The sequence below is a fragment of the Peromyscus maniculatus genome, chromosome 9, assembly GCF_049852395.1.
Source record: "Peromyscus maniculatus bairdii isolate BWxNUB_F1_BW_parent chromosome 9, HU_Pman_BW_mat_3.1, whole genome shotgun sequence".
Lineage (NCBI taxonomy): Eukaryota > Metazoa > Chordata > Mammalia > Rodentia > Cricetidae > Peromyscus > Peromyscus maniculatus.
In genome coordinates, this window is record NC_134860.1 from 10,649,449 (window position 1) to 10,671,481 (window position 22,033).

The window sequence follows — 22,033 nt, forward strand, 5'->3', positions numbered from 1 at the left end:
GTGGGTGGACAGGGGAGAGGTGGAACTGATGGCTGCCTGCTCGAAGAACCAGGTTCAGAGCAGGGCAGCTCCGGTACACTGAGGAGAAGAGGTGCTCACTCCTGCCGTGCAGGTTGGGATTTTGTCAACTTGTCACCAAATAAAGTCATTTGGGAAAAAGGGGGACTTTAACTGAGAAGATGCCTCCATCAGACGGCCTGCGGGGGGGCCTGTGATGCATATTCTTGATTAATGATTGATGTGGGAGGGTCCGACCCACTATGGGAAGTGCCACATCTAGACAGGTGGTCCTGAGTTGTGTAAGAAAACAGACTGAGCCAGCCGTGGGGAGCAAGCCAGCAAGCAGTATTCCCCATGGTCTCTAACTCAGTGTCTGCCTTGAGGTTCCTGATGAGTTCCTCTCCTGACTTCCCTTCATGATGGACTGTAAGCTCCAAAATGGGATAAACCCTTTGGTCTCCCAAGAGGCTTGTGGGTATGGTATTTGTCACAGCAATGGAAAGCCAGCCAAGGCTCCGTAGCTGGTACCTGCCTTCTCGGGCGCTACTTTCCCTGCCTCCTTTGGGTATGGTAACGGGGAGCTGCTGGATAAAGCAAATGCGAGTCACTGAGCTCCAGAATCAGAGGCTCCAGCTGCCTTCCTTCCCTCTGCCGGGGCACCAGTGAGTCTACGTGAGAAGAGGCTGAATCTGCTTTAGACCATCTAAAAAGGAAGAGAAGGCTAAGGCGGGATGGGTGGGGCCCGGGGCACGAGGCTTCCCTAGGTCTGTGTCCCCTGTCCTCTACCGTCTGCCTCAACAGTGCAGATGGATCCCCCAACCCCAATCCCTGGGTAGCCCACGGTTCTTACCCAGGCTTCTCTCGGTCAAGACTTTGCGTTTGTGGTGGCCATGCACAAAAGACAAGGTGCTGGCCCAGCTCTATGAGGGACTTGGAGCCTTTGCTCTTAGGACTCAGTTGTGTGGAGGCAGAGGCTCCCTGGTCCTCTGCCCTGGCTTTCCTCTGCCTGCTGTTTCCCTCCACAGCCAGCATCCTTTGGGCAAGTTCCTCCTGGTAAAGAGGCTTCAGCATCCGAGAGTGCCACCCCTCCCCTTGTTGGCTTCGGAACAGAGGGTTGGGCAGCAGCTTGAGAAAAGACCACCACTTCCTGTGGACAAAGAGGAAGGGTCTTCCTTTGGTTCCTCTCAGGGCACCTGTCAGCTCCCCTCAGGTGCCTTTGGCCTACGAAGCACCTTCATTCTTTCCTTGGAAGCTTCATAGCTGACTGGGGGAGATGCAACCTTGACCTTTCTTGTCACATAACCCCAAGGTCTGTCACCCCTGAGTCTGACTTCCCTGTGTGAGAAGAGCTGTCCTGTATTCCACATTCTTATTTGACTCGGATATCACCAGGGTAACAAGACTGACTGTCCCAACATCCTGCAAGGAAGCTCCCACCCTTACACTTTGTCTAGAGGCTATGTCTATGTGCATGCACGCACCGGGCCGCGGGGAGGGCAGAGCCAGTGCAAGCAGCCTTCTCCTGGTGAACTGGGGCACAAGTCAGTGGGAAAGATGCCTACCACAGGGTGAAACCTGTGCCAGAAAATGAGTGGGAATAGAGAGAGAATTGAGGGGGCTTGTACACAAGCATGGTGGCCTCAACTGACTTGTGGGAGTTTGGGAGCTGAAAGGCATCCCCGGGTCTGTTCTTCCTGGAGCCACAGGGGTAGCTGTCTACCAGATTGTGGAATTTAATGTCACTTGGGATGAATGGGCACAGGAATTCTGCAGCCATGGGGACAAGGAAGGGCACACAATTAGGAGGATTCCTAGTCTCTGGTGCTTGGAGCCTAACCAACACTCCCAGGTTGGGCAAACAAAAGCAGAGGCTTTGTTTCCCATTTTTTTTTGGGGGGGGGGCTTGTTTAGTTTATTTTGCTTCCTTGACTTAGAATCTCTCATGTGCTCTCAAGCAGTCGTTTATAATCTAGGTAGAAGGCTGAGTTTGAAGCGAGCTGGTGCTGAATCCTGTCATCCTCTCATCTCCGTCACTCACGGCCTCCCACAGTGGGCAGCAGGTGATGGCTCCTACCCAGCAAATGTCTCTCCAAACTGCAGGGGTCCAGACATTTACCAAATTCCCCTTGTGGCACGGTGGCCCCTGGAGCTCTTACAGCCTGAACAGAGTCAGTGCGACGGTGGAAGGGTGGACTTGCCAGGCTTTGAATGTAAAATGATATTCCTTTGCAGAGATTGTGGAAAACATAGGCTCTGTCACCCCTTTGATGACGTCTGAAGTTTCTGTGGTGCTTTGCTTCTTCGTGGTGCTGTCTAGGCAGGGGATAACTCCTTCCGGTAGCTGGGCTCCCTCCACCCTTGACTTCCATGATCACTCCCTACATGCTGGGCCTCTGAGTTCTGCTTTATCCAGGTACTACATATGGAGTGTCTGTCTTACATGAGCCTGACTAGGCAGAGAAGGTGAGGGTCTAACAAAAGTTACAGAGCATACACAAAATACTCTGTAAACATCTAACTGTGTCTTCCAGCTCCCCAGGCTGTGCATGACATGACTCTTAGTTTTGGTTTTTATTGTTTTTCTAGAAACAAAGCATATGTTTTACACAAATACATGTGCATACACACACACACACACACACACACACACGCACACACACACACACAGCCATAGGTCTCAGGTTTTTCTTTGGTGAGAGTTTTTCAATACTGATTTTGTCTTCTTACCACTTCCAAATCTGTTCATATTCTCTCTTCAGCATTCAGTGTGGGTAGACTGCGTGTTTTTAGCAATCATCCTGTTCCATCTGGGATTTATTGTTGATACTCTCTTCTCTTACTCCTGATAGATTTGCAATCATATTTTACCTCCATTTGATGATTTTAGTCATGCAAGTCATGCTTTTTTCAATCTTGATCATCCAAGATAAAATTTTGTTGATTTTGCCAGGCGGTGGTGGCGCACGCCTTTAATCCCAGCACTCGGGAGGCAGAGCCAGGTGGATCTCTGTGAGTTCGAGGCCAGCCTGGTCTCCAAAGCGAGTTCCAGGAAAGGCGCAAAGCTACACAGAGAAACCCTGTCTCAAAAAACCAAAACCAAACCAAACCAAAACAAAACAAAATTTTGTTGATTTTGATCATCTTGTCAAAGAATTATGTCATGAATCATTAACAACTCTCAATTTTTCTATTCTCAATTTTATTGACTCTGCTATAGTTGTTTTTATTTATTCCCTCTGAGAGCATCACACTTATTTTTCCTTTCATTTTCTAGTTCTCTGTAGTGTAAAATCCATTTGTTAACTGCATATCTGCCCCCCCCACCACTTGTCCAAATTTTTTAAATTATGTTTCTTTCTTTTTGAGAATTCCATGTTTGGTGTGGTGTTTTAAAAGAAAATGGCCCCAAAGGTAATAACACTATTAGGAGGTGTGGCCTTGATGGAGCAGGTGTGTCCTTGTTGGAGGAAGTCTGTCACTGTGGAGGTGGGCTTTGAGCTTTCATACATGCTCAATCCACACCCAGTGTCTCAGATCACTTCCTGTTGCCTACTGATCAAGATGTAGCTCCTTCTTTACTCTCAGCTCCTTCTCCAGCACCATATCTGCCTGCACGCCACCATGTCCTGCCATGATGCTAATGAATCAAACCTCTGAAACTGTAAGCCACCCAATTAAATGCTTTCCTTTGTAAGAGTTGCTGCGGTCATGATATCTCATTTGGTGAGATATGGCAAAAGAATAATGAGAAAGAAAGCAGTGTCTCCATTATTGGTAAAAGAGCTATCTTACACATGGGCCTGAGAGCTAGGAAAGCGAGTACTGTAGATGAGTGTCCAGTCTAGGGCTCAGCTACCCAGCAGTTGTCAGTCAAGTGCATGAACAGTGTGTGGGGTTTGGAGAAATCTGAGTTCAGATCCATGCTGGGTATGAATATTCTATAAATAAATAAATAAATAAATAAATAAATAAATAAATAAATAAATAAATGCTACTTTTTTTTTTGGAACTTCACTTTTCTCTGCTATTGAAAGAGAATTAGCTGATACCATGAGATTGACCAAGATGGGAAGCATGATGCACGTGTGCCTAGTACACGTGTACCGTGAGTAATGATGCTGCTAGTGTCGGATCATCTCACACCAAGTTGGAGACACAGCCTGACAGAGACAGTAGAGAGGATGAGGTTGCTTGTGGAGTGTGACAATCACACAAATGAGCATCCCCTTCTGGAAGGTCACATTCATGATCACCAGAAAGAGAAATAGAGCATGACGCTAGATGCCTCTGATTCATATAGCATAAAAGGTCTGATCTAACACAGTGCCAGAAAAGAGCCACAGGCCCAGTGTCAGTTCCCCTCATACCATCTCCAGGACCATGATGTATGAATCAGCCCTAGACCCTCAAACTACTGCCCCATATTTGGAATGGGTTTCCTCATCTCTTCAGAGTGTTAATATTCTACTAAACAGCAGGCTGTGAAGAGGTCTAGCAGGCAGACCTGGAAAGGCCTGTGCTTATGTTACCAACTGGGAACTGTGAGGCCAGGCTAGCAGTGACCAGGCCTGTGCCCTCCCTCACCTGGACGTGCCTGAATGAAGCAGCCTTCCCATCCAGGATGGTTAGCTTCTGCAGGCTGCTAAGAAAGCTTGGATGCTAAGCAACTTCAACATGTGGGGGAACGTGTGTGTGTGTGTGTGTGTGTGTGTGTGTGTGTGTGTGTGTGTGTGTGGTTGTTGTTGTTGTTAAAGATGGTGATGATGATGATGATGATGATGGTATCAAAGGGAGACTTTTAAAGAGAAGGAGGAAAAGAAGGAGGAAGAAAAGGAAGACCCATGGGAGAGAGGGAATTTAGTGGGGGGCAATATGAGAAAAGTAGAATGATGTATGAGGATGAAGATGTTGTAAAGAAACCCATTATTTTGCATATTTGCTTTTTAAAAATTACTAATTTTTTTAAAACTAGTCTCAAGCACTCATTTTCCACGGCTAAGGCTCACTCAGCCTTCTGGAGAAATTGTCTTTACCCGTCCTTTGAGTGCTGGGAAATTTAGAGGGGTGAGAGGAATCTGAAGTGTCCGAAGAAAGGGGCGACAGAGGCCTGCAGAAAGGCTCTCTACCTGGGGGCAGGGGGGAGCCTCCTAGGATGGTGGCTGTGGTCAGCACGCAGCAGGAGGCAGTGGCCCTCCCAGAAGTCTGCTGGAAGAAGGCAGGACAGAGAGCATTCCTTCGCCCATGACGCACTTGGCTCTGCTGACTTGCATCTCCTTTCCTTCAGGTCCCGTGCTGTCAAAGAATGGGCTGACCTGTTCACATCCTGGGAAGATATGGTGGAGAAATACTTGAAGTATGCCTGCACCCCGTAGACTCCTGTCAGGAGGGGCCCACTGGCAGGCAGATTAGGTTTGGGGGACATGGGAATCCCCTGTGGAGGGAGCACAGATCAAAGCTAGCGTGCTAGGCAAGCCAGTGGGGCAGAGCGGAAGGGTCCCACCTTCAGAACTGGCTAATCCTGCCTCAGAAATGGGGAGCAAGGGTGAGAAAAGGGCGACTGGACAAGTGAAGACAAGGCAGAAGTCCCAGTTGGGAGGGAGGCCCCGTGGAGGGGTGTCATTGTCATTCAGCTGTCAGAGGTCAGCTCCCACCAGCTAGTGTCACCTAGGAAGAGAATCTCTCTCTTTTTCTATTTAAATTTTTTCCATTTTACAGACCACCCGCAGTTCCCCTCCCTCCCCTCCTCCTGCTGCCCGCAACCTTCCCCCAACCCCACCTCCCATCCACTCCTCAGAGAGGGTAAGGCCTCCCATGGAAAGTCAACAAAGTCTAGCACATCAAATTGAGGCAGGACCAAGCCCTTCCCTGCTGCATGGAGGCTGAGCAAGGTATCCCTCCATAGGGAATGGACTCCCAAAAGCCAGTTCATGCACTAGGGAAAGATCCTGGTCCCACTTCCAGGGGCCCCACAAACTGCCCAAGCCACACAACTGTCACCCACATTCATGTCAGCACATGGATCTAGTTTGGTCCCATGCAGGTTCCCCAGCTGTCAGTCCAGAGCCCATGAGTTCCCAGGAGCTCGGGTCAGCTGTCTCTGTGGGTTTGGGAAGAGAATCTCAATTGAGGAATTATCAGACTGACCTGTGCTCACATCTTTGGGGGCTTGCCTTGATCATTAATTGAAGGTGTTGGAGGACCCGGCTCTTAGTGCTCTGAACTCGTAGAGGCCAAGTGAAGCAGACAAGCATGGGAGTGTTTGTTTCTCTCTGCTCTTGACTGTGGATGTAATTTGAGCAGCTGTCTCAAGCTCCTGTCACCCTGATTTCCCTGATACTGTGACCTATAACCTGGAAGTATAAGCTAAAGATGCCCTTTCCTCCCCCCCCCTCCGCCCCTGCCCCCCGACTTGACTTTGGTCAGGATTTTCTGTCACAGCAAAGAACAGAAACTAGAATTTCACTTATGTATGTGTCTATGTGTGCACATGTTTGTATGTGTGACTCTGTGTACTGGGTTTGGAGCACAGGAGGGGAGCCGGGGGCCATCTTAGCATCCTTTCTTCCCAGGAGTCCTACATCTCCATAGGCTTCAGAATCCTTCACCAAATTTGTCTGAACTCCCCACCTATGGAATGTCCCCTGTGCAGAAGAGATGGAGTGGGAGCAGAGATTTGTCATCTGCCCCCTCCCTGGTTGCTTCCTATAAGGCTACTGACCTGTTATATCAGCTTCTCACAGGCTGTATTTTGTCTCCAGCCCCAACCTGCGGATGTCCTTCATTCTCTATGACTACCGAGGCACAGTCGAAATGTATCTCACCTCAGACAGGTAGGGATTGTCTGAACTCCAAGGCTTGCCTGGTGGGCTGGACAACAAGGAGTTTCCAGCTCCCGGAAGACCCTCGTGTGGCTTCCATTGTCCCCAGTGGAAGCCCTAATGTCCCCCCCCCCCATGTGGCTGGCCAGTCCCCACATTGACTTCCAGCCTCAGATCACCAGTTCCCTTAAGTCCCTGCCTCACTAGTACCCAGACCCTGCAATTCCAGAAATTCTCCACTCTCCCTCCACCACTCCAGAATCTTCCCTTGGCCCTGGCTATGAAAAAACATAGAATCTAGGGAGCAGTCAGGGCAGATATTTGTGTCCCCTCAAAGTTTTGCCTGTGTGTGTCCTGTTCTGAGCCGCTCACTGTCTACCTGGACCGGTGGGGTAAGCAGGGAGATACATGGGAGCCAACAGACAGTGTTGAGGTATGAGGAGGGGCATCTAGTACCCCCTTGACTATAGGAAGAGAAACCTCAGCATGGGACTGTGAATCCCTAAAGCCTGATGCTATGGGGAGGTATGAGGGACAGGCAGCCACTGGTGAGGGTGGCCCTTCTGTGCCCACAGTCCCGGAGGCTAAAAATTGGAGACCTCTGTCTGTCTGAAATGAAGAGTTGTGGATGCCCTGTCTGGGATTCCTTCAGAACGAGGGGTAAGGAGAGAGAAGGAGACAATAATATTTAGGACTGAAGGTGTGTGGGGTTGTGGGGACCCTCTGTGCAGGGCCCTGGGGGAAAGCTAGAAGCAAGGAGAAAAGTGGGACAAGCCCCAGACTTATGGAGATAGCATTCCAGAAGGAGCAGGGAAGGACTCTCCTCAGGGTCCAAGGAAGGCCTGGTGGATTTGCCTGTGGCTTGCGTTTGGAGAGACCTGACTGAGTCTGAGGGAGCAGAGAGGACATCTATGGTAAGGAGACTTGCAGGGAACTCAGAGGGCCAGCAGTAAAAGTGAAAGAGAGTAAAAGTTTAACCTGAGCAGAAAGGAGGCAGCTGACCTAGGCGGAGGATGGAGGGCTGGCCTGGGGGAATGGAGCTAGGCCGGACATAAGAGAGAAGGCGCTGGGCTGGACAGAGGAGAAGGGCTGAGGTGGGGTGGGCAAGCCCTGGTTAGGCCCTCACTGAGGATTGTGGGCATGCTGTCCTCAGCTTCTAGGCAGGGTTTAGCTGGGTCAGGCATGGGACCCTTGAAGCTTAGTCCACGGCAGGGTCTCACTGTCCCAACAGAAAGCTACTCAAAGTTCACTCGGGGTCACTTGCTGAGCCTGCTCATCCTTGTCAAATTGGATTATCCTAAATCCCACATGCATATCCTTCCTGTCCTAGAACAGTCACAAGGAGATAGCCTGGCCTACCCCAGGGTATTCTGTCTGCTCTAATAGCACCCACCAGGTCATGTTCTTGTCCAGCCTTAAGAGCACAAGCCTCACGGACAGCCCTTAGGTTGACTCCCAACTTCAGGTCTTCTGGACATGGAGTCTGCAGCAGGGCCCAGGTCTAAGCAGATTGGGTGCTGTCTTCAGTAGAACAGAAGGAAGAAAGGCAGGCCAGGTCTCTGAGGCCGTGAGATAGGAGCCTCAGAGAGGCTCAGCAGTGAGCCTCTAGGGAGTGGTTCAGCAGCGTGGCATGGTCCTCCTCAGCCCCATCCACTGGAGAAAAGGAGAGTGGCTGTGGCATTAGGTCCCCATTAGGAATGTGGTGCCCCTGTGGCTCAGACACACATCCCCAGGATGCCACCCTGTGCCTCGAGAGTGGTACAAGCAGGGTCTCTATCAGGGTACCCAAAGTCTGAATGCTCAGAGGTAATAATGACCTCCGAGAAAACCAGACCATCCTATGGGACCTTCTGAACTTCCTCAGTGCTAATGGGCCAGAGAAAGATTCAGGACAGAATGGGAGAAACAGGACCTGGTGCCTGCCCCACACTCGCAGTCCACACAGTGAACTAATCTGTGCAAGAGCTTGGAGCTAGCTTGGCACTGCCAGTGTGCCTCATCTCACCCTTGTCCACCTGCAGAGTGAAAATCCGCTATGAGCTCACCAGAGTCGAGAGGCTGAGGATCGAGGGCTCCACAGTGCTATACAAAGGACTGGAAAAGGTTCGGAGGGCTAGAGCCACATGTGGGTGGTGGCACAGTGTAGACTACACCGGGGCCATCTCGCCCCATCGTCACCACGCTTTCTCCATTTCCTGGCAGGCGAATGAACAGCTCCAAATGATCAGCTGGAAGGGTGAGCCGCCTGCACCTTCGATAGAGTGGGACCCCCAGAGCTGAGCCCCCTACAGAGTCTGCCTGCAGATCTGGGATCTTCAGTCTGACTCTTGAAGCCAGTGCTCCCCTATCTGGGCAGCTGGTCCCTCTGAGCAGAGCACCCCACTCAGGAGGAAGCTGCGTGTGGTCGTGTGTTGGCTTTGGTCTCACTGGTCCTTGGCCTACAGATGTGCTTAGAAATAGAAAGAAGAAAACACAGGACCTGAGCAGACTGGGAAGCCTGTGCTGGAAGCCAGGGCTCAATTACCTCCTAGGCTATTGGGCTCCTTTCCCCTCTCCCTTTGTTTGGCCTGCCTCCTGGGCTCATGTATCAGCCAGCACAACTTCCATGCAAAGCAAAGACCCATGACCCTCCAGACTGGAGGTCTGTGGCATTTGTCTGGAATAGGTTGGACCATGTAGGAAAAAGTGTTAAGGGACTTGGGAGTCTTTTGTCTAAGACACTCCGATTTGTGATTCTGACTCACTGTGCCTACCACTGCCAGAAGGGCAGTCCTGGGAACGTGCCTAGAGTTGGCACAAACCTCACTGGCATGAGGCCTGCCCTTTCCTCCTGCTATCCATGGACAGGCTGACTTATGGTATGTCCTTAGGGCACAGATTCTGCAGTTTAAGAACACTGGGAGTCCCAACCACCTGACAGGCAGGGCCCTAACTCTCCAGGGGTTTTAGTTAGTGGGTGATGCGCTGTGTCTGGGCTCCTGTCACAGGAGGCCAAGGAGGGGACCAGCAGGTCTGCCTGCTGTGAACAGTACCTGGCCTGCAGCCCCATCCAACGTGCCGCTCTTTGCTTCTTTGTCAGGCATTAACAGAACTAGTTTGATCATCGCTGTAATTTGGGGGGAACTGTCACCACAAGTATTGAGGGAGTCTAAGAAGGAGGTGAGTCTGACCTATCCTCCCAGGCATTTTGTGCATTCTGACTATGTAATCAATACCTCCTTTCTCTTAGGCTGATAGATCTCGGAGCCTGGGGGCATATATTTACTGTATTGGTTTAGACTCCTATGACAGAAAACAGGTAACTTGGCCCAGGTAAGCAGGTGCCCTCTGAAGCCTCCTGGGGAAAGTTTTCAAAGGTCGTCACCTAGACCTCCCAGAGGATGGTCTCTATCTGTCCCAGGAGACACAAACAACAGGTTCCACTGTAGAAACATACCTAATGGTTGAATTAGTTGTCCTCAGAACTTCACACTTCATAGTCATCATCACTTGAGGGCAAGTGGTTGTGTCTCACATCTGGAGACCCCCTTTGTCCTCTGTCTCCTGGCTTGGGTCTCAAGATACCTCCTCTCTCTTGTAGTTGAGTGAAATTGCGGACAGTGAAGATACGATATATGTTGTGCAGGATTTACCTAAGATGTTCCATGAGGCAGTAGACACGGTGAGCAGGGTAGATATAAGCAGTGTGGATAGCAGCATCTCCCTGGGCCCCCAAGTTTCTCACTGCCTACCCATTCTTCCCTTTCTCCATCAGATTGGATCACTGACCTGCCTTGAACTCAGATATGTTGAGCCTTCCCCTCTGTGCATAGGAGGTGAGATTTGAGGAGAAGCTGCTTGGGTACAGGCCATTTGTGTGCATGCATACATCCTCTCTTCTGTAGTTGAGTGAAACTACATGGTGTGTAGGATGCATGGTATGAGTGTGGCTACTGCGGGTGTGGGTGGATATGGTGTAGGTGGTCTACATGACATATGGTGTGGGTGGCAGAGTGTGCTTATATTGTATTTGTTTTCTATGTCCCTACTGTGGCATGAACATAGTGTATATAGTATATGTGATGTGTACTTTGGGCAACTTGTCTATATGGCATGTGTGTCTATGTAGCACGAGGTGGTGTACATTTGGTGTTTATATTATAGGCCTGTGTTCATGTACATTATGTGTGTGCTGTGTTGTGAGATGTGAGCTGTGTTATTCTAGATACATAAGCTCTATGTAGTACCTAAATATCACATGTGGCTTGTGTGGGTTTTGTGTGACTTGTGTATAATATATGTGGTGGATGTATATGGTGAGTATATGGGATATGGGTGTGTGTTATATGTGAGTGTGTGGTGTGTTTGATGTGTATCTTTAAGAAGTGTGATAAGTGATGTGTTTCTGTATAGTGTTGAAGCAACTACACATGGGACGTTCAGTGTGTGTGTGTCTTATGTACTTAGGTGAACTGGAGTATGTGATGGGTTTTGTGGTTTAGAGGGGGCAAGGAGATGTGCTGTCTCCATGACTAGTTAGTTATAATGCAATGTGCATTTGTCAAGGGGTATGCGACAGTGATGGCAATGTGGGTGTGTATGCAATTGCCATCTTTTGGCTCAAAACAAAAATTTTAGTTGTAAAGGAGGAAAAGCACACAGACAGAAAGCCATCACATGCTAAGCACCCTCATTCACAGCCCAGCTGTCAGAATTGTTTTTGGATAGTGTACTAGTTCCGGCTTTGCAATACTTACATAGACATGATAGGAGGTCTTGGGGGTGGGACTCAAGTTCCATCATACACTGCACACATACAGCCTGAAGGTGATATCAGACATTATCTCTGGTGCAACTTCATTTCAATTATGACTTACTCTAAGGTTAAATGTGAATTTTAAGCTCAAAAAAGTTCTAGATTCTGGAACATTTCAGACTCCACCTGTTTGGATGAAGGATGTTCAAACTGTGTGCCAAGAACAATTCAGCTCCTCCAAGAAGGCAACCCTACTGCTCTTAGAAGCCAGGACTGGACATTGTAGAGTTTCCACATCCCTAACACAGGGACAGCAACAATGTGAGCATGTCAACAGATTAAAATGAAGAATCAGGCCCAGTGAACATCTACTGTGCTGCAGGAAATAGGGGGAGTCTATTTGCTTGACAGAAATATCCACAAATGCAGCCAAAGTCACAGGTACCCTGACAAGGGTACCCTCCCTACAGCCTAGGATTCCCCGTCAGTGTGCCAAACATGCTTGTGTGGTCTTAGGGAAAGGCTGCCTCTTTCCAGGAAGTGTGCAACAGGTTTGGTCCTCATGGGGATGGCATTTGCACCCCGGTAAAAAGGAAGAGAGGAAACCCCGAGGCCTCCTGTGAGATCAGTCAGCTGTTCTGCTGCTCCCAGCCCAGATGGCTGGGTCCTGGCTTTTGTGTTCTTCCGTGGGAGCCCTGGTTCGAGGTTTGAGCAGACGGCTATACTCACATCTAAGCTCTGCCACCCACAGCCCCCAGCCTGGGGTGAAGTACCCCATGTGGGGAAGGCTGCGGTGTTTCCTCCAGTGGCTAGGAATATTGTGCCAGGACTGTTGGGAGATAAGAAACAGTAGACAGCGTGGGGACAGATGTACCATCTACAGGCTGATCAGTGCCAAGGACATTTTAGTCCTTGGCTCTGGCTGCCACTAATCTTCCCCATACTGCGCAAGAGTGTGGAGTTTGGTGATGGAGGAGTGAAGGGTAGAGGACCCTTCTACAGGCTCTCTCCTGCTTCTGGTAAAGGAGCCCAGCCTTGCCGCCCGCCTGAGTGCTGCATGGCTCTCTGACTGTCCCTAGACCCACAGGCCTTGGTGCCTGGGTAGCTGTGAGAAACTCCAGGTAGAAATACAAGTTGTCGTTCTCCTGACTGCAGCTTAATCACAATGACAAGTGCCTCCAGAGGCCGGCTTCACCACTCACCTGTTAAACTCTTGGTGATCTCCTGCAGAGCTGGTATACACGGGGAACTTGTCACTCAGGGGAAATTCCAAGGCAGACCCTTGGTGACATCGAAGGATTTGGCCTACCTAGCCCACAGCTGTTACCACCTACTGCCTCTCATGGGGCCCTGAGAATCCCGTCTGGGACCACCGTAAACAACGCAAGCAGGGCCATATCACCTCTCCCTCATGTTGCCCTCACAGAAAACAACCCAGTCATCTTAAGAGGATATGGCTTTCATTACGCACAGAATCTCAGCCAAATTATTTGCAGATTCAAGTTCAGTAACTCCAAGGTCATCGGTAAGTAAACTCCCTCAGTGCCTCAGATTCGCAACTCTTCCACACAAATCCTTCCTCTCAACCAGGCATGCATTTTGCCCTTGCTAACCCATTCCCAGTGGATACTGTAAGGCAGTCTAAAGAGCCTCCACATGGCATCAGCAGCCACCTCTCTTTATGAACTTAGGAAAAGAATCTACCCCTGCCTCTGTGGGCAGCCAGAGCAGGCTTCATTCCTAAGTGAGACTTGGCTAATACTGACAGTCTTCATCACAGCATCTGCCCAGGTTTTTCTCAGTGCACCTCCTCCCCTGAGTCTGTGAATGGGACCACAGCAGCTAGACTCAGAGCCTAGCAGGTGTACACAGAGCGTACCCCCCCCCCCGCCCCGCATATAAGTACCTCTACACAGCCATGTTTTTACAACATAAGATGAAATTTTCTATGGCACCCAGACTGTTGGGTTTCATCTGTCTGCACCTTACAGTCTCTCAGCCCGGCTATGCTGGGCCTCAGCCCACCCTGCCCCAGAATGGCTGCCTTAGCGGGCCAGGTGCACCTGTTTCCTCCACCTCTCTGCACCAGATAGAATGCCAGCTGCAGTTGGTACCCCTTTTGTGGGACCTTCTTTTCCACCCTGAACCCCAACCTCCATCTATGGGAGCAAACCCTTCCCCCCAACCAGATTTTCATTATAATGTGCATGACCAGACCCAGTTAAGGCAGAAATGGTCCAGGAATTTACAGGTTACTTACCGGGATTTAGGACCAGCAAACTCATCCAGGTAACAATAAATCACTTCATACATGGCATCCCTTACCCAAGATAGAAAATAAAGGGACGGGACCATATGTATAAGATGGAATTTTAATTTTGTATTTGTTACAAGGGCTTAATGATTTTTTAACATTGCTCATTGTGATTTCTCTAATAAAAATGATCCACACTGCAAAAATTGCAAAATAGAAGTGGATAGCATTAGAACATTAGCACTTATTAATGGTGTTAACACGCTCAAATATGCAATACGAAGTTTAATTCTACTAAAATGTGGTTAAAACAAATAACTCAAGTGGGATGGGGAAACTGCTGGTTGTGACAGATGTGTCCCCAGCAGTGCCCCCAAGTGTAAAGGACACCACTGAGAAGAGGTCAGGGACATGATTAGCAGGCTTTCTGTTAGATTACTGACCTATATGTAGGCTTCACGATTGAAGGGTCCAGGTGGCCACAACTATAACTCTGTCATGGAACATTCCATAGGTAAGGAGTCTATGCAAATATTTGAGTGACCTAGAAACTTAGTTCTGACAATAGGGAAATGTCTCCTGAATGCCACCGGAGGATGGGCATGACCGTTAGAGATGGCAGAGCAATCTTCCTACCCACTGACCTGGTCCCAGGACTGAGGTCAGCAAGGAGCTTTCCTATCCCTCTCACTGGTGGCCAGAAGTCAGCAGGCACAGGGCAGTGTTTCTCAATTTGGGGAAGGCGGAACCCAAAGGGTTTCAGGAACTGGGGGTCATGACAGGGAAGTGGTTGTTCTCCATCAAGCACGCGTGGCAGGACCACCATGGCCTTCTGAGGTCAGGCAGCGCTGTCCACACAGGAGAAAAGAAGCATCTAGGAAGGTGGGAGTGGACAGGCAGGAAAACTAGAGTCCTTGCCAGCAGAGATTCGGCTCAGCCCTCTCCCCTGGACCTAGCTTAGGAGGTGAGATGAGAATGTCACAGTTATGGTACCCTTCTCAGGTTCCCAACGAGATAATCATCCAAAACCTCTCTTTGGCTTCCCTGGCTTGGTAAATGGCATCCATGCGATCTCACTGGTCGTAATTCCCAATGTCATCCTTGACTCCTCTTAATCCAATCCCACACCCACCAGCAAGTTCTATGTCCTCTGTGTCCGGTGTCTGTGTGGCTCCAAAAGAATCAGCAAACTTGAAAGGAACCCCAGACCTCCCCACAGCTCAGCCCACCCACCCTCTGTTGTTCCTCTACAGCTCAGCAGGTACGCTGAAGTTCTTTCTGTTCACCCCCTGGCTCCCCCTCATTGGTTGGTCTCAGCTTTAAACATCAGCTCACAGAGGATGGTCATGGTCCACAGCACGCAGAAGTCCCAAGAATTCTATGTGGGTGGATTTGAAGGCCCAACCATAGGCTTTCAGTCACTACCAAAGTGCTAAGATGTCAGCCCTGCTTGTCATGCATAGCTTGGGGTGACAGAGATAAATGAGCATGACTAGTGACATTCCTCTCATGTCTCTTTCTTTAGATGAAAATCCAACCGATAAGAACTTCACTGTCATTATTTGTCCTAGACCAGAGATAAAGCAATCAGGAGAGTAAGTGCCCATAATTCTTAGCCCTCTATATCCAGAGACAACGTCGTCATCAGAGTATATAGAATTTGGGGTACAACTTGTTGGTGACCCCCATGATAGGCAGGGCTTGCCCAGTGCCCACGTTCTGCTCAGAGCTGGGAACAAGGGATGATAAGTTCAAGTATCAATACCCAGTGTTCCAGGCAACTTTCCAAAACTAACACAAAAACTTTGTAAGCCCAGAGAATTGTACAGGCCATGAAATGTCACTCGCTTGTTCATACCCCACTGTTACAATGGCAGCAAATGCCATGAAGGGCCTTCATGTCCAGAGCCATACATGTGGCCATAATTGCACACGCTGACTCTTTGTGCTTTGGGCAATAATCTCTCCTGACTCAACTGTCCACTCTGAGAGGCCCAAGTGCTGGAAGTCCAGAGTTGCTGCCATGAAAAAAGCCCCTGGCCTCTAGGCTGCTTCTTGAGGTCTACTTTTCTGTGCATTTAGAACCATCTTAGTTGAAGTTAGCCTGAACAACGGGAAAGACTTCCTTGCCCACACCATCCCTGTGAATACTTCTGACTGTGTGAGTATCTCAAGTGGGTTCAGCGGCCCTGGCTCGGCAGAGGCCCTGTGAGAAAACCGATTCTCCTGGGATGGCAAAGATGGGGAGGGTGTTAGGTGAGACCCAGTGGCAGCTCATGGGACACAAGCACTTGGGGTGACCCATCCTAGTTTCTGGAAAGATAGGGGTAAAGGAGTGGGCAGGTGCCAACCCCAGCAGCAGCCATCAGCATTACTGCCACCCTCTGTGTGGCCCATGTTTTCAGCCAAGCTGTTTCTAAGTCCAGGGACCTCACGTCAGTGCTAGCTGTATCCCTTTGCTCTAAGCAGGACTGTGGCCCCTTGGGGAAGGGTCAGATAGGCTGAGCTCATTGTGAGTGACAACCCAGAGAGCAGCCAGGCTGCTGTCTGAGCTCTAAGTGTGCACGTGCCCACGAGGGAAGGCGCTCCTTCCCCTGTACAGATGGCAAGCTAGGGCCCAGCAGGAGGGGCAACTTCCACGCTCTAGAGGAAGGAGGCAAGACAGGGTCCTATATCTTGGGGCAGGGGAAGCAGGAGGCAAAACAGGGTCCTATATCTTCGGGGGCGGGGGGAAGCAGCAGCCTGGCCACTTTTCTCAGAGATCAGGTCTCCTGTAGTCCAGCATATTGTCAGCTGAGACCACGGTGAGAACGGAGATCCAAAGAGTACAGAGGAGCTGGGGCCGCCCTCACTTAGGTTCAGAGCAGAGACTTGAAGCAAGGCCAGAGCTAGGCAAGAGACCTTTCCTCCAGACCTTGAGGCCAGGTAACCTGGGAGAATGGGGGGGGGGGGCAGGCAGAGGGATGGCAAGTACTGGGCCTCCAGGAAGGGTACTCTGTAGTGCTCCACGTTAAAGTGAGGCTCTCTGCTAAGGATGGTGCTCTTTCTTTCCCACAGACACCTCCACCAGTGACCACCACCGTTGTCCCTGAGACCTCCACCCTACCACCAACGACAACTCCAATAACCACACCGACTACCTCTACCCCAGAAACTATCCCAAGAACCACTACTGTTCTCACTACTCAGCCTCCTCCCCCTCCTCCTCCACCACCACCTCCTCCACCTCCTCCACCACCTCCACCACCTCCTCCTCCACCACCTCCCCCTCCGCCTCTGCCTCCCCCTCCCCCTCCGCCTCCGCCAACTTCACCTGCACCTCCACCACAGGCCACTGCTCCCCCACCAGCTGAGCCAAGCCTGCAAGTTCTGCTCAGCACCATGGTGCTGGTGCTGATGCTGATCCCTGTACTGCTGTGGTGGATCTGGTGGCTCTGCTGCAGACAGGTGAGTACCCTCTGCCCACCCACCTGGGGACATAGACAAGGGACAACACCATGACAGTGACAGCCTGCTGAGGCAGGTGCTGAGTTTCCTTGAGGGGCTCCCTTGGGGTCAGGTGGAGCACTCCAGCACAGCACCGGAGTGTGCTGTGCTTATACATGTGCCCCGGGACGATTTTCCAACCTTTACTCCAGATGTGGGTCACCTGTGGAGCTGAATTACAACAGAACTGTTATTCAGCCTCCTGTACTGCCACAAAACACATGAAATCATCAACTTTAGAAGAGGAAAGTTTTATTTTGGCTCACAGATTTGGAGGTTTTAGTTCAGTGTCCCATTCCTTTCAGCCTGGGGCAGAGTGGCATATTGTGATGAGATTGTGGGGTAAGGAAGTCCACACCTGATCTCCAGTTCTGAAAGAGAAAGAACTATTCTAGGACACGCTGCCAATGATTAACTTCCTCCCATAGACCCCCGATGTCCACCCTAGGCGGCAACACCTCCAGATAGCACCATAGGCTGGGACCAAGACTTTAGCACACGAGGCATCTGGGGAACAGTGATCCAAGCAACAGTAGCACCAAGCCTCACCTCATCCCTGTCTGTTTCATCCTCCAGGCTCCCAAAGCACTGCCAGCACCTGTACCCCCACCAAAGGTGAGTCGTTCTTTGTATCCTGGTATCGTCACATGTCTGAGGGGTGAGTGACCAGCAAAGGAGGCATTGTGCAGCCTGTACCCAGGGCATCCCATTACCTCGGCAAAGACAAGAGGTGAAGGGTCTGCAAATGCTGTGGGACTCTTGATATCACCAGATAATGAACAGACCCACAACCTTCTGATAGAGACCTTGGTCAAACAATCCGTGTGAACAGCTGTTCCTACTGCCTAGGTGGCTTTCAGGAGACTCCAGTAGACTCTGGTTAATGCTGAGGTTGCATCTGGGCTTCTGAAGTGGCATCTTCCACATCAAGCCCTGATTCTCATCTCTAAGCTGGGGGTCTTCTACCTCCTTTGGATCTGCCTTCATCCATGTCTCCTGGCAAGATAGAGGGGTTGGCTGGGATCAGCCTAAAGACCTGAGGGATAAGGAGGGTGAAGGAGTCCCAGCTGGCCCTAAGCTGTGAGGGATGTCCCCAGGGAAGCACAGGAACAAGGTGGATGAGCATCTGTGGCTCAAGTCAGGTGAGGACCAGAAGTCATAGTGAGAGGCTGGGGCAGGTGGAGCCTGGGTTTGGGCTGAGATAGGAACAGCCTCCCCATCTTGCTGGAACTGTGCTGACTGCAGAGTGGCCTGGGTGAGGATGACTATGCAAAGACCAGAGCAGAGCAGAAGGGACAGTTGCCTGTTATTGCTGGCCTAATGCAGTGTCTAGGCCAGGCTTCTGCCAGCAAGGGTAACCCTATGAGAACCAAGGGCAGAGAAGTAGGCTATTGGCATTTTGTGAAACCCTGTATATGAGAACTTCAAGGAGCGTGGATTCACCTTTAATGACTTTGGAGAACCTCCCCAAGATATATAGTGCATCCTCCCATTCACTCTAAAACAATAGCTGAGAGGCCCCACAGTGCCAGGTGCTGCACAGGGCACACAGCGCCCCTGTCCAGAAGCTGCAGACAAAGCTCAGACAGGTTCTCCTCCTTTTGACTAGCCCAGAAAGAAGAAACAGCCCCCTCCTCCAGTGTCTCCCCCAGCACCTGCACCACCAGTCAACTCGCCCCCCATTGTAATCGTCTGCTGCTGCACCTGCTGCAACGTGTGTGTGAGCAGAGGCACAGAGGTGAGAGGACCCCACGAGGGCTGTGACTCCAGCCTGGCTTCAGGGACACAGGCACACCTAAGTCTGACAGCAGAGCCTGGGTGTGGGAGAGAATACAGCTCGATGGGACAGGCCTGGATTGATTTGTTTGAGACCACATCCAATGCCTGTCCCCCCACAGCTGGATGGGCAGCACTCAGGACTCCCCCAACCCCACCTGAACTCTCTAAATACTTGAGTTTCTCTTTGGCACTAGCTAGGTGTTAGGACAGTAGCCACTGGGTGCTCTAACTGGCCAGTCCCTGGTCCTCATTGTTCCAACCCAACGGTGTCTCTGATGTTGCCCTTAGACTGTGGGTAAGTCAAGACACACTGAGTAACAGTGAGGCTCATGAAGTCAGAGACAACAAAAAACAGAAAGGACCAGCCCTGCAAAACCTCTGCCCACTGTGAAAACTGACGAAAAGCCAGTGGCCCCGGGCCCCGGGCCCCGGGCCCCGGGCCTCTTCATGCACAAGGAGGAAAGGAGCTGGCCCAAATGTTTCTGCCTCCTGCTGACAGAGAGACCCTACAAAGGCATTGCAAACTCTTGGATGGAGTCAAGCCCTGGAAAGCAGCCACTCAGCCTGAGGTCCCCTTCTTTTGCCAGAAGGTCTAGGTTCAACATGGGGAGGGAGAAACCAGCAGAAAAGCAGTTCTGGGCCCTGGATCAGAGAGGACCCATGAGGTCAGCATTCAGGAAGGAAGAGCCCCAGTTCACACTGGGATTTGTTCTCTTCCCCACTGTTCTTTCTCTGTGAGGGACCTATCACTTCATTTTGAGAACCTTGGGTTCTCCATAGTTGTCCAGGCCAGCCAAGAGCCAGCCCTGCCTCTCCGTGTCTGTGAGTGGCTACAGAGAGGTCAATCCACATCTTCCAGAGGTTAGGGGCGGGGATGCCTCTGACAGTTACATGACCTCGCCTGAAGGACCCGGCCCCACCCACTCAGGGCTTTTAGCACCTGATCTGTAGAACCTAGGCCATAAGTTCCCTGACCATTAGAGCCAGGGATCTTCTGGACTCTCTGCCTTCCTCTTCTCTGTGCTGGCCCAGGGTGCCTGCTTCTGAACAGGACATGTGTGGCCCCAGGTGCAGGCCCTCCCATTCTCAGTGTCCCTCTCCAGGTCTGTGCCCACATCGTGACTCCCCTAAAGGCCTGGACTTGCAAGCACGCATCCCTCAAGCCTCTAAGCATCTCCAAAGCCAGCTGCTGGCTTCTCTTCCCACATAAACACTGCTTTGTCCCAGATTCTGAAACTGTGTCCCACAGAGCATCCCAGGCGTTCAAGGTTGTAGACACCTTAAGGAGCATGCTGGGGATTTCTTCACGGTTCCCTAGGGACAGAGTCATATGAGACATCGATCCTTGTGCCTTCTGGGGCAGAGTCTGTGATCTTCTTCCTCATGATTGCACGTGCTTTTCAGGGCAATGTGACCATGTGCAACTTCAATCCCCTAAGCTGCCACCAATTGCCACTGACGTGGTCTCAGTCTAGTGACCAGGTGAGTGGGACCCAGGGCCACTCCTAAAAGGCAGAATGGCCTTGGGTTTGGGGGATTTTGGTTTGGGGAAATTTGTTTGTTTGTTTGTTTGTTTGTTTGTTTGTTTGTTTGTTTTCCCTGTGCTGGGTTCCCTCTGGTTGGATTTGTGCCTGAGAACATGGGCACGCAGAGGCTTGTCCTCAACCTGATGATGCTCATGAGCCTCCCCGGTGACTTCTGGACATGATACGTATGCAGTCCTTGGCTGAGCACTGGTCCAGGAAGACTGGCTGACAGGCATGATTGACAGGGCTGGACCGTCATCTCTGATATGCTTACCAGATAATAAAAGCCTCCCCCTGCCCCCTGCTATGGCTTAACCCTGCACTCACCCCAGTTCCTGCCCAGCATCCGTGCAGCCCTCAACCTCTGTACCTGTCCTGAGATTCTGTACCTAGGGGTCTGGAACAGAAATCAGTTCGGTTTCTAGAACGGACGCCTCAGCCTTCTTTGGCATGTAGCCCCTCCTCTACCTGCAAAGTGGTCAGAGCAGAGCCTTCCAGACCCCCACTGCCTGCATCCTCACAGGGAAGCTCCCAGCATTGTCTCCCAATGCTCCCCTCATGTAGACCCTTGGGACCTACAGGGTCTCCCACCCATGTCCCCAACATGTCTTCCCATCCCAAATTCTTAAGTGGGCCACAGAGTCCCTTCTGCCAGGTAAAGAGCAAGAGCCACTGGTTCCAAGAATTGGGGTGACAAATCATTCGGAGGCCCCCACACCAGGCCGACTTCTGCCTCTAGCACCGAATCCAGAAGGAGAGTGGAACTTGGAGGGGAGTTCCCAGGGGAGAGGAAAAGAGTCATCCAGGCCCACTCTGTGGTGACGCTGGTGCCGACCCCACCCTGAGCTGGCACTGCAGCCTTCTGGGCTCGTGTCAATGACACTTCTGTGCCCTCCTCTCTCTTCTTCCTCTGCAGGGCCAGTGCACCAACCTGGACCTCCCGAAGACCCTCTGCTCTCACGTTCCCTGCACCTCCATGGCCAGCTTGCCCCCAGGCCAGAAGTGCTTGCCCCTGGCCTCCTGTTCTTAGTGCCATCGTCTCCCAGACGGTTGTCCCCAGCCACTTCCTTTGCTCCCTCCCTCCAGGAGCCCCACTGTCACTCCCTCCCAAGTAGCAGACCTCTGAGACTCCACAGAGACAAAATGGAGAGGATTTTGCTGCTAAATTGGACCCAGAAATCTGTTCTTGGATTTTAATTTTAAAAGAGTTGGAGTTTGTCGCTTATTGGGAAGTTTGTCACCCAAAGATAAATCTCAGATGTGTTTCTGTTGCATCCAGAAGGACAAAACTCCCTGGGGCCATGTGGCTAGGCATGGACGAGTCCCACCACTTCCTCACCGACACACAGGTTCTTAGGTCAAGCTCTCTGTGAAGAGCCATCCCAAATTCATGCTGACTGGTCCCCAGTAAGTTTAACGACTGCCGAGGCACACC

The 22,033-nt window shown here is 50.9% G+C and overlaps 1 protein-coding gene across 2 annotated transcripts in view; it reads left to right on the plus strand.

Moving 5' to 3' along the window:
* The window catches only part of LOC121832181 (anthrax toxin receptor 1-like), a 24,497-nt gene extending 2,656 nt beyond the window's left edge, over window positions 1–21,841 (plus strand). The window contains exons 3-18 of one of the 2 annotated variants that reach the window (XM_042284316.2): window positions 5,285–5,353; window positions 6,759–6,830; window positions 8,840–8,921; window positions 9,021–9,054; window positions 9,898–9,977; window positions 10,048–10,116; window positions 10,399–10,479; window positions 10,573–10,633; window positions 12,980–13,078; window positions 15,333–15,402; window positions 15,890–15,968; window positions 16,865–17,254; window positions 17,870–17,908; window positions 18,903–19,031; window positions 20,477–20,554; window positions 21,515–21,841. In XM_042284316.2, coding sequence (XP_042140250.1) covers window positions 5,285–5,353; window positions 6,759–6,830; window positions 8,840–8,921; window positions 9,021–9,054; window positions 9,898–9,977; window positions 10,048–10,116; window positions 10,399–10,479; window positions 10,573–10,633; window positions 12,980–13,078; window positions 15,333–15,402; window positions 15,890–15,968; window positions 16,865–17,254; window positions 17,870–17,908; window positions 18,903–19,031; window positions 20,477–20,554; window positions 21,515–21,628 — 1,546 coding nt within the window. In that variant the 3' untranslated portion in view covers window positions 21,629–21,841. The remainder of the gene's footprint in view (window positions 1–5,284; window positions 5,354–6,758; window positions 6,831–8,839; window positions 8,922–9,020; window positions 9,055–9,897; window positions 9,978–10,047; window positions 10,117–10,398; window positions 10,480–10,572; window positions 10,634–12,979; window positions 13,079–15,332; window positions 15,403–15,889; window positions 15,969–16,864; window positions 17,255–17,869; window positions 17,909–18,902; window positions 19,032–20,476; window positions 20,555–21,514) is intronic. The other variant, XM_042284320.2, reaches the window with a different exon arrangement.
* Window positions 21,842–22,033: the final 192 nt, after the last annotated feature.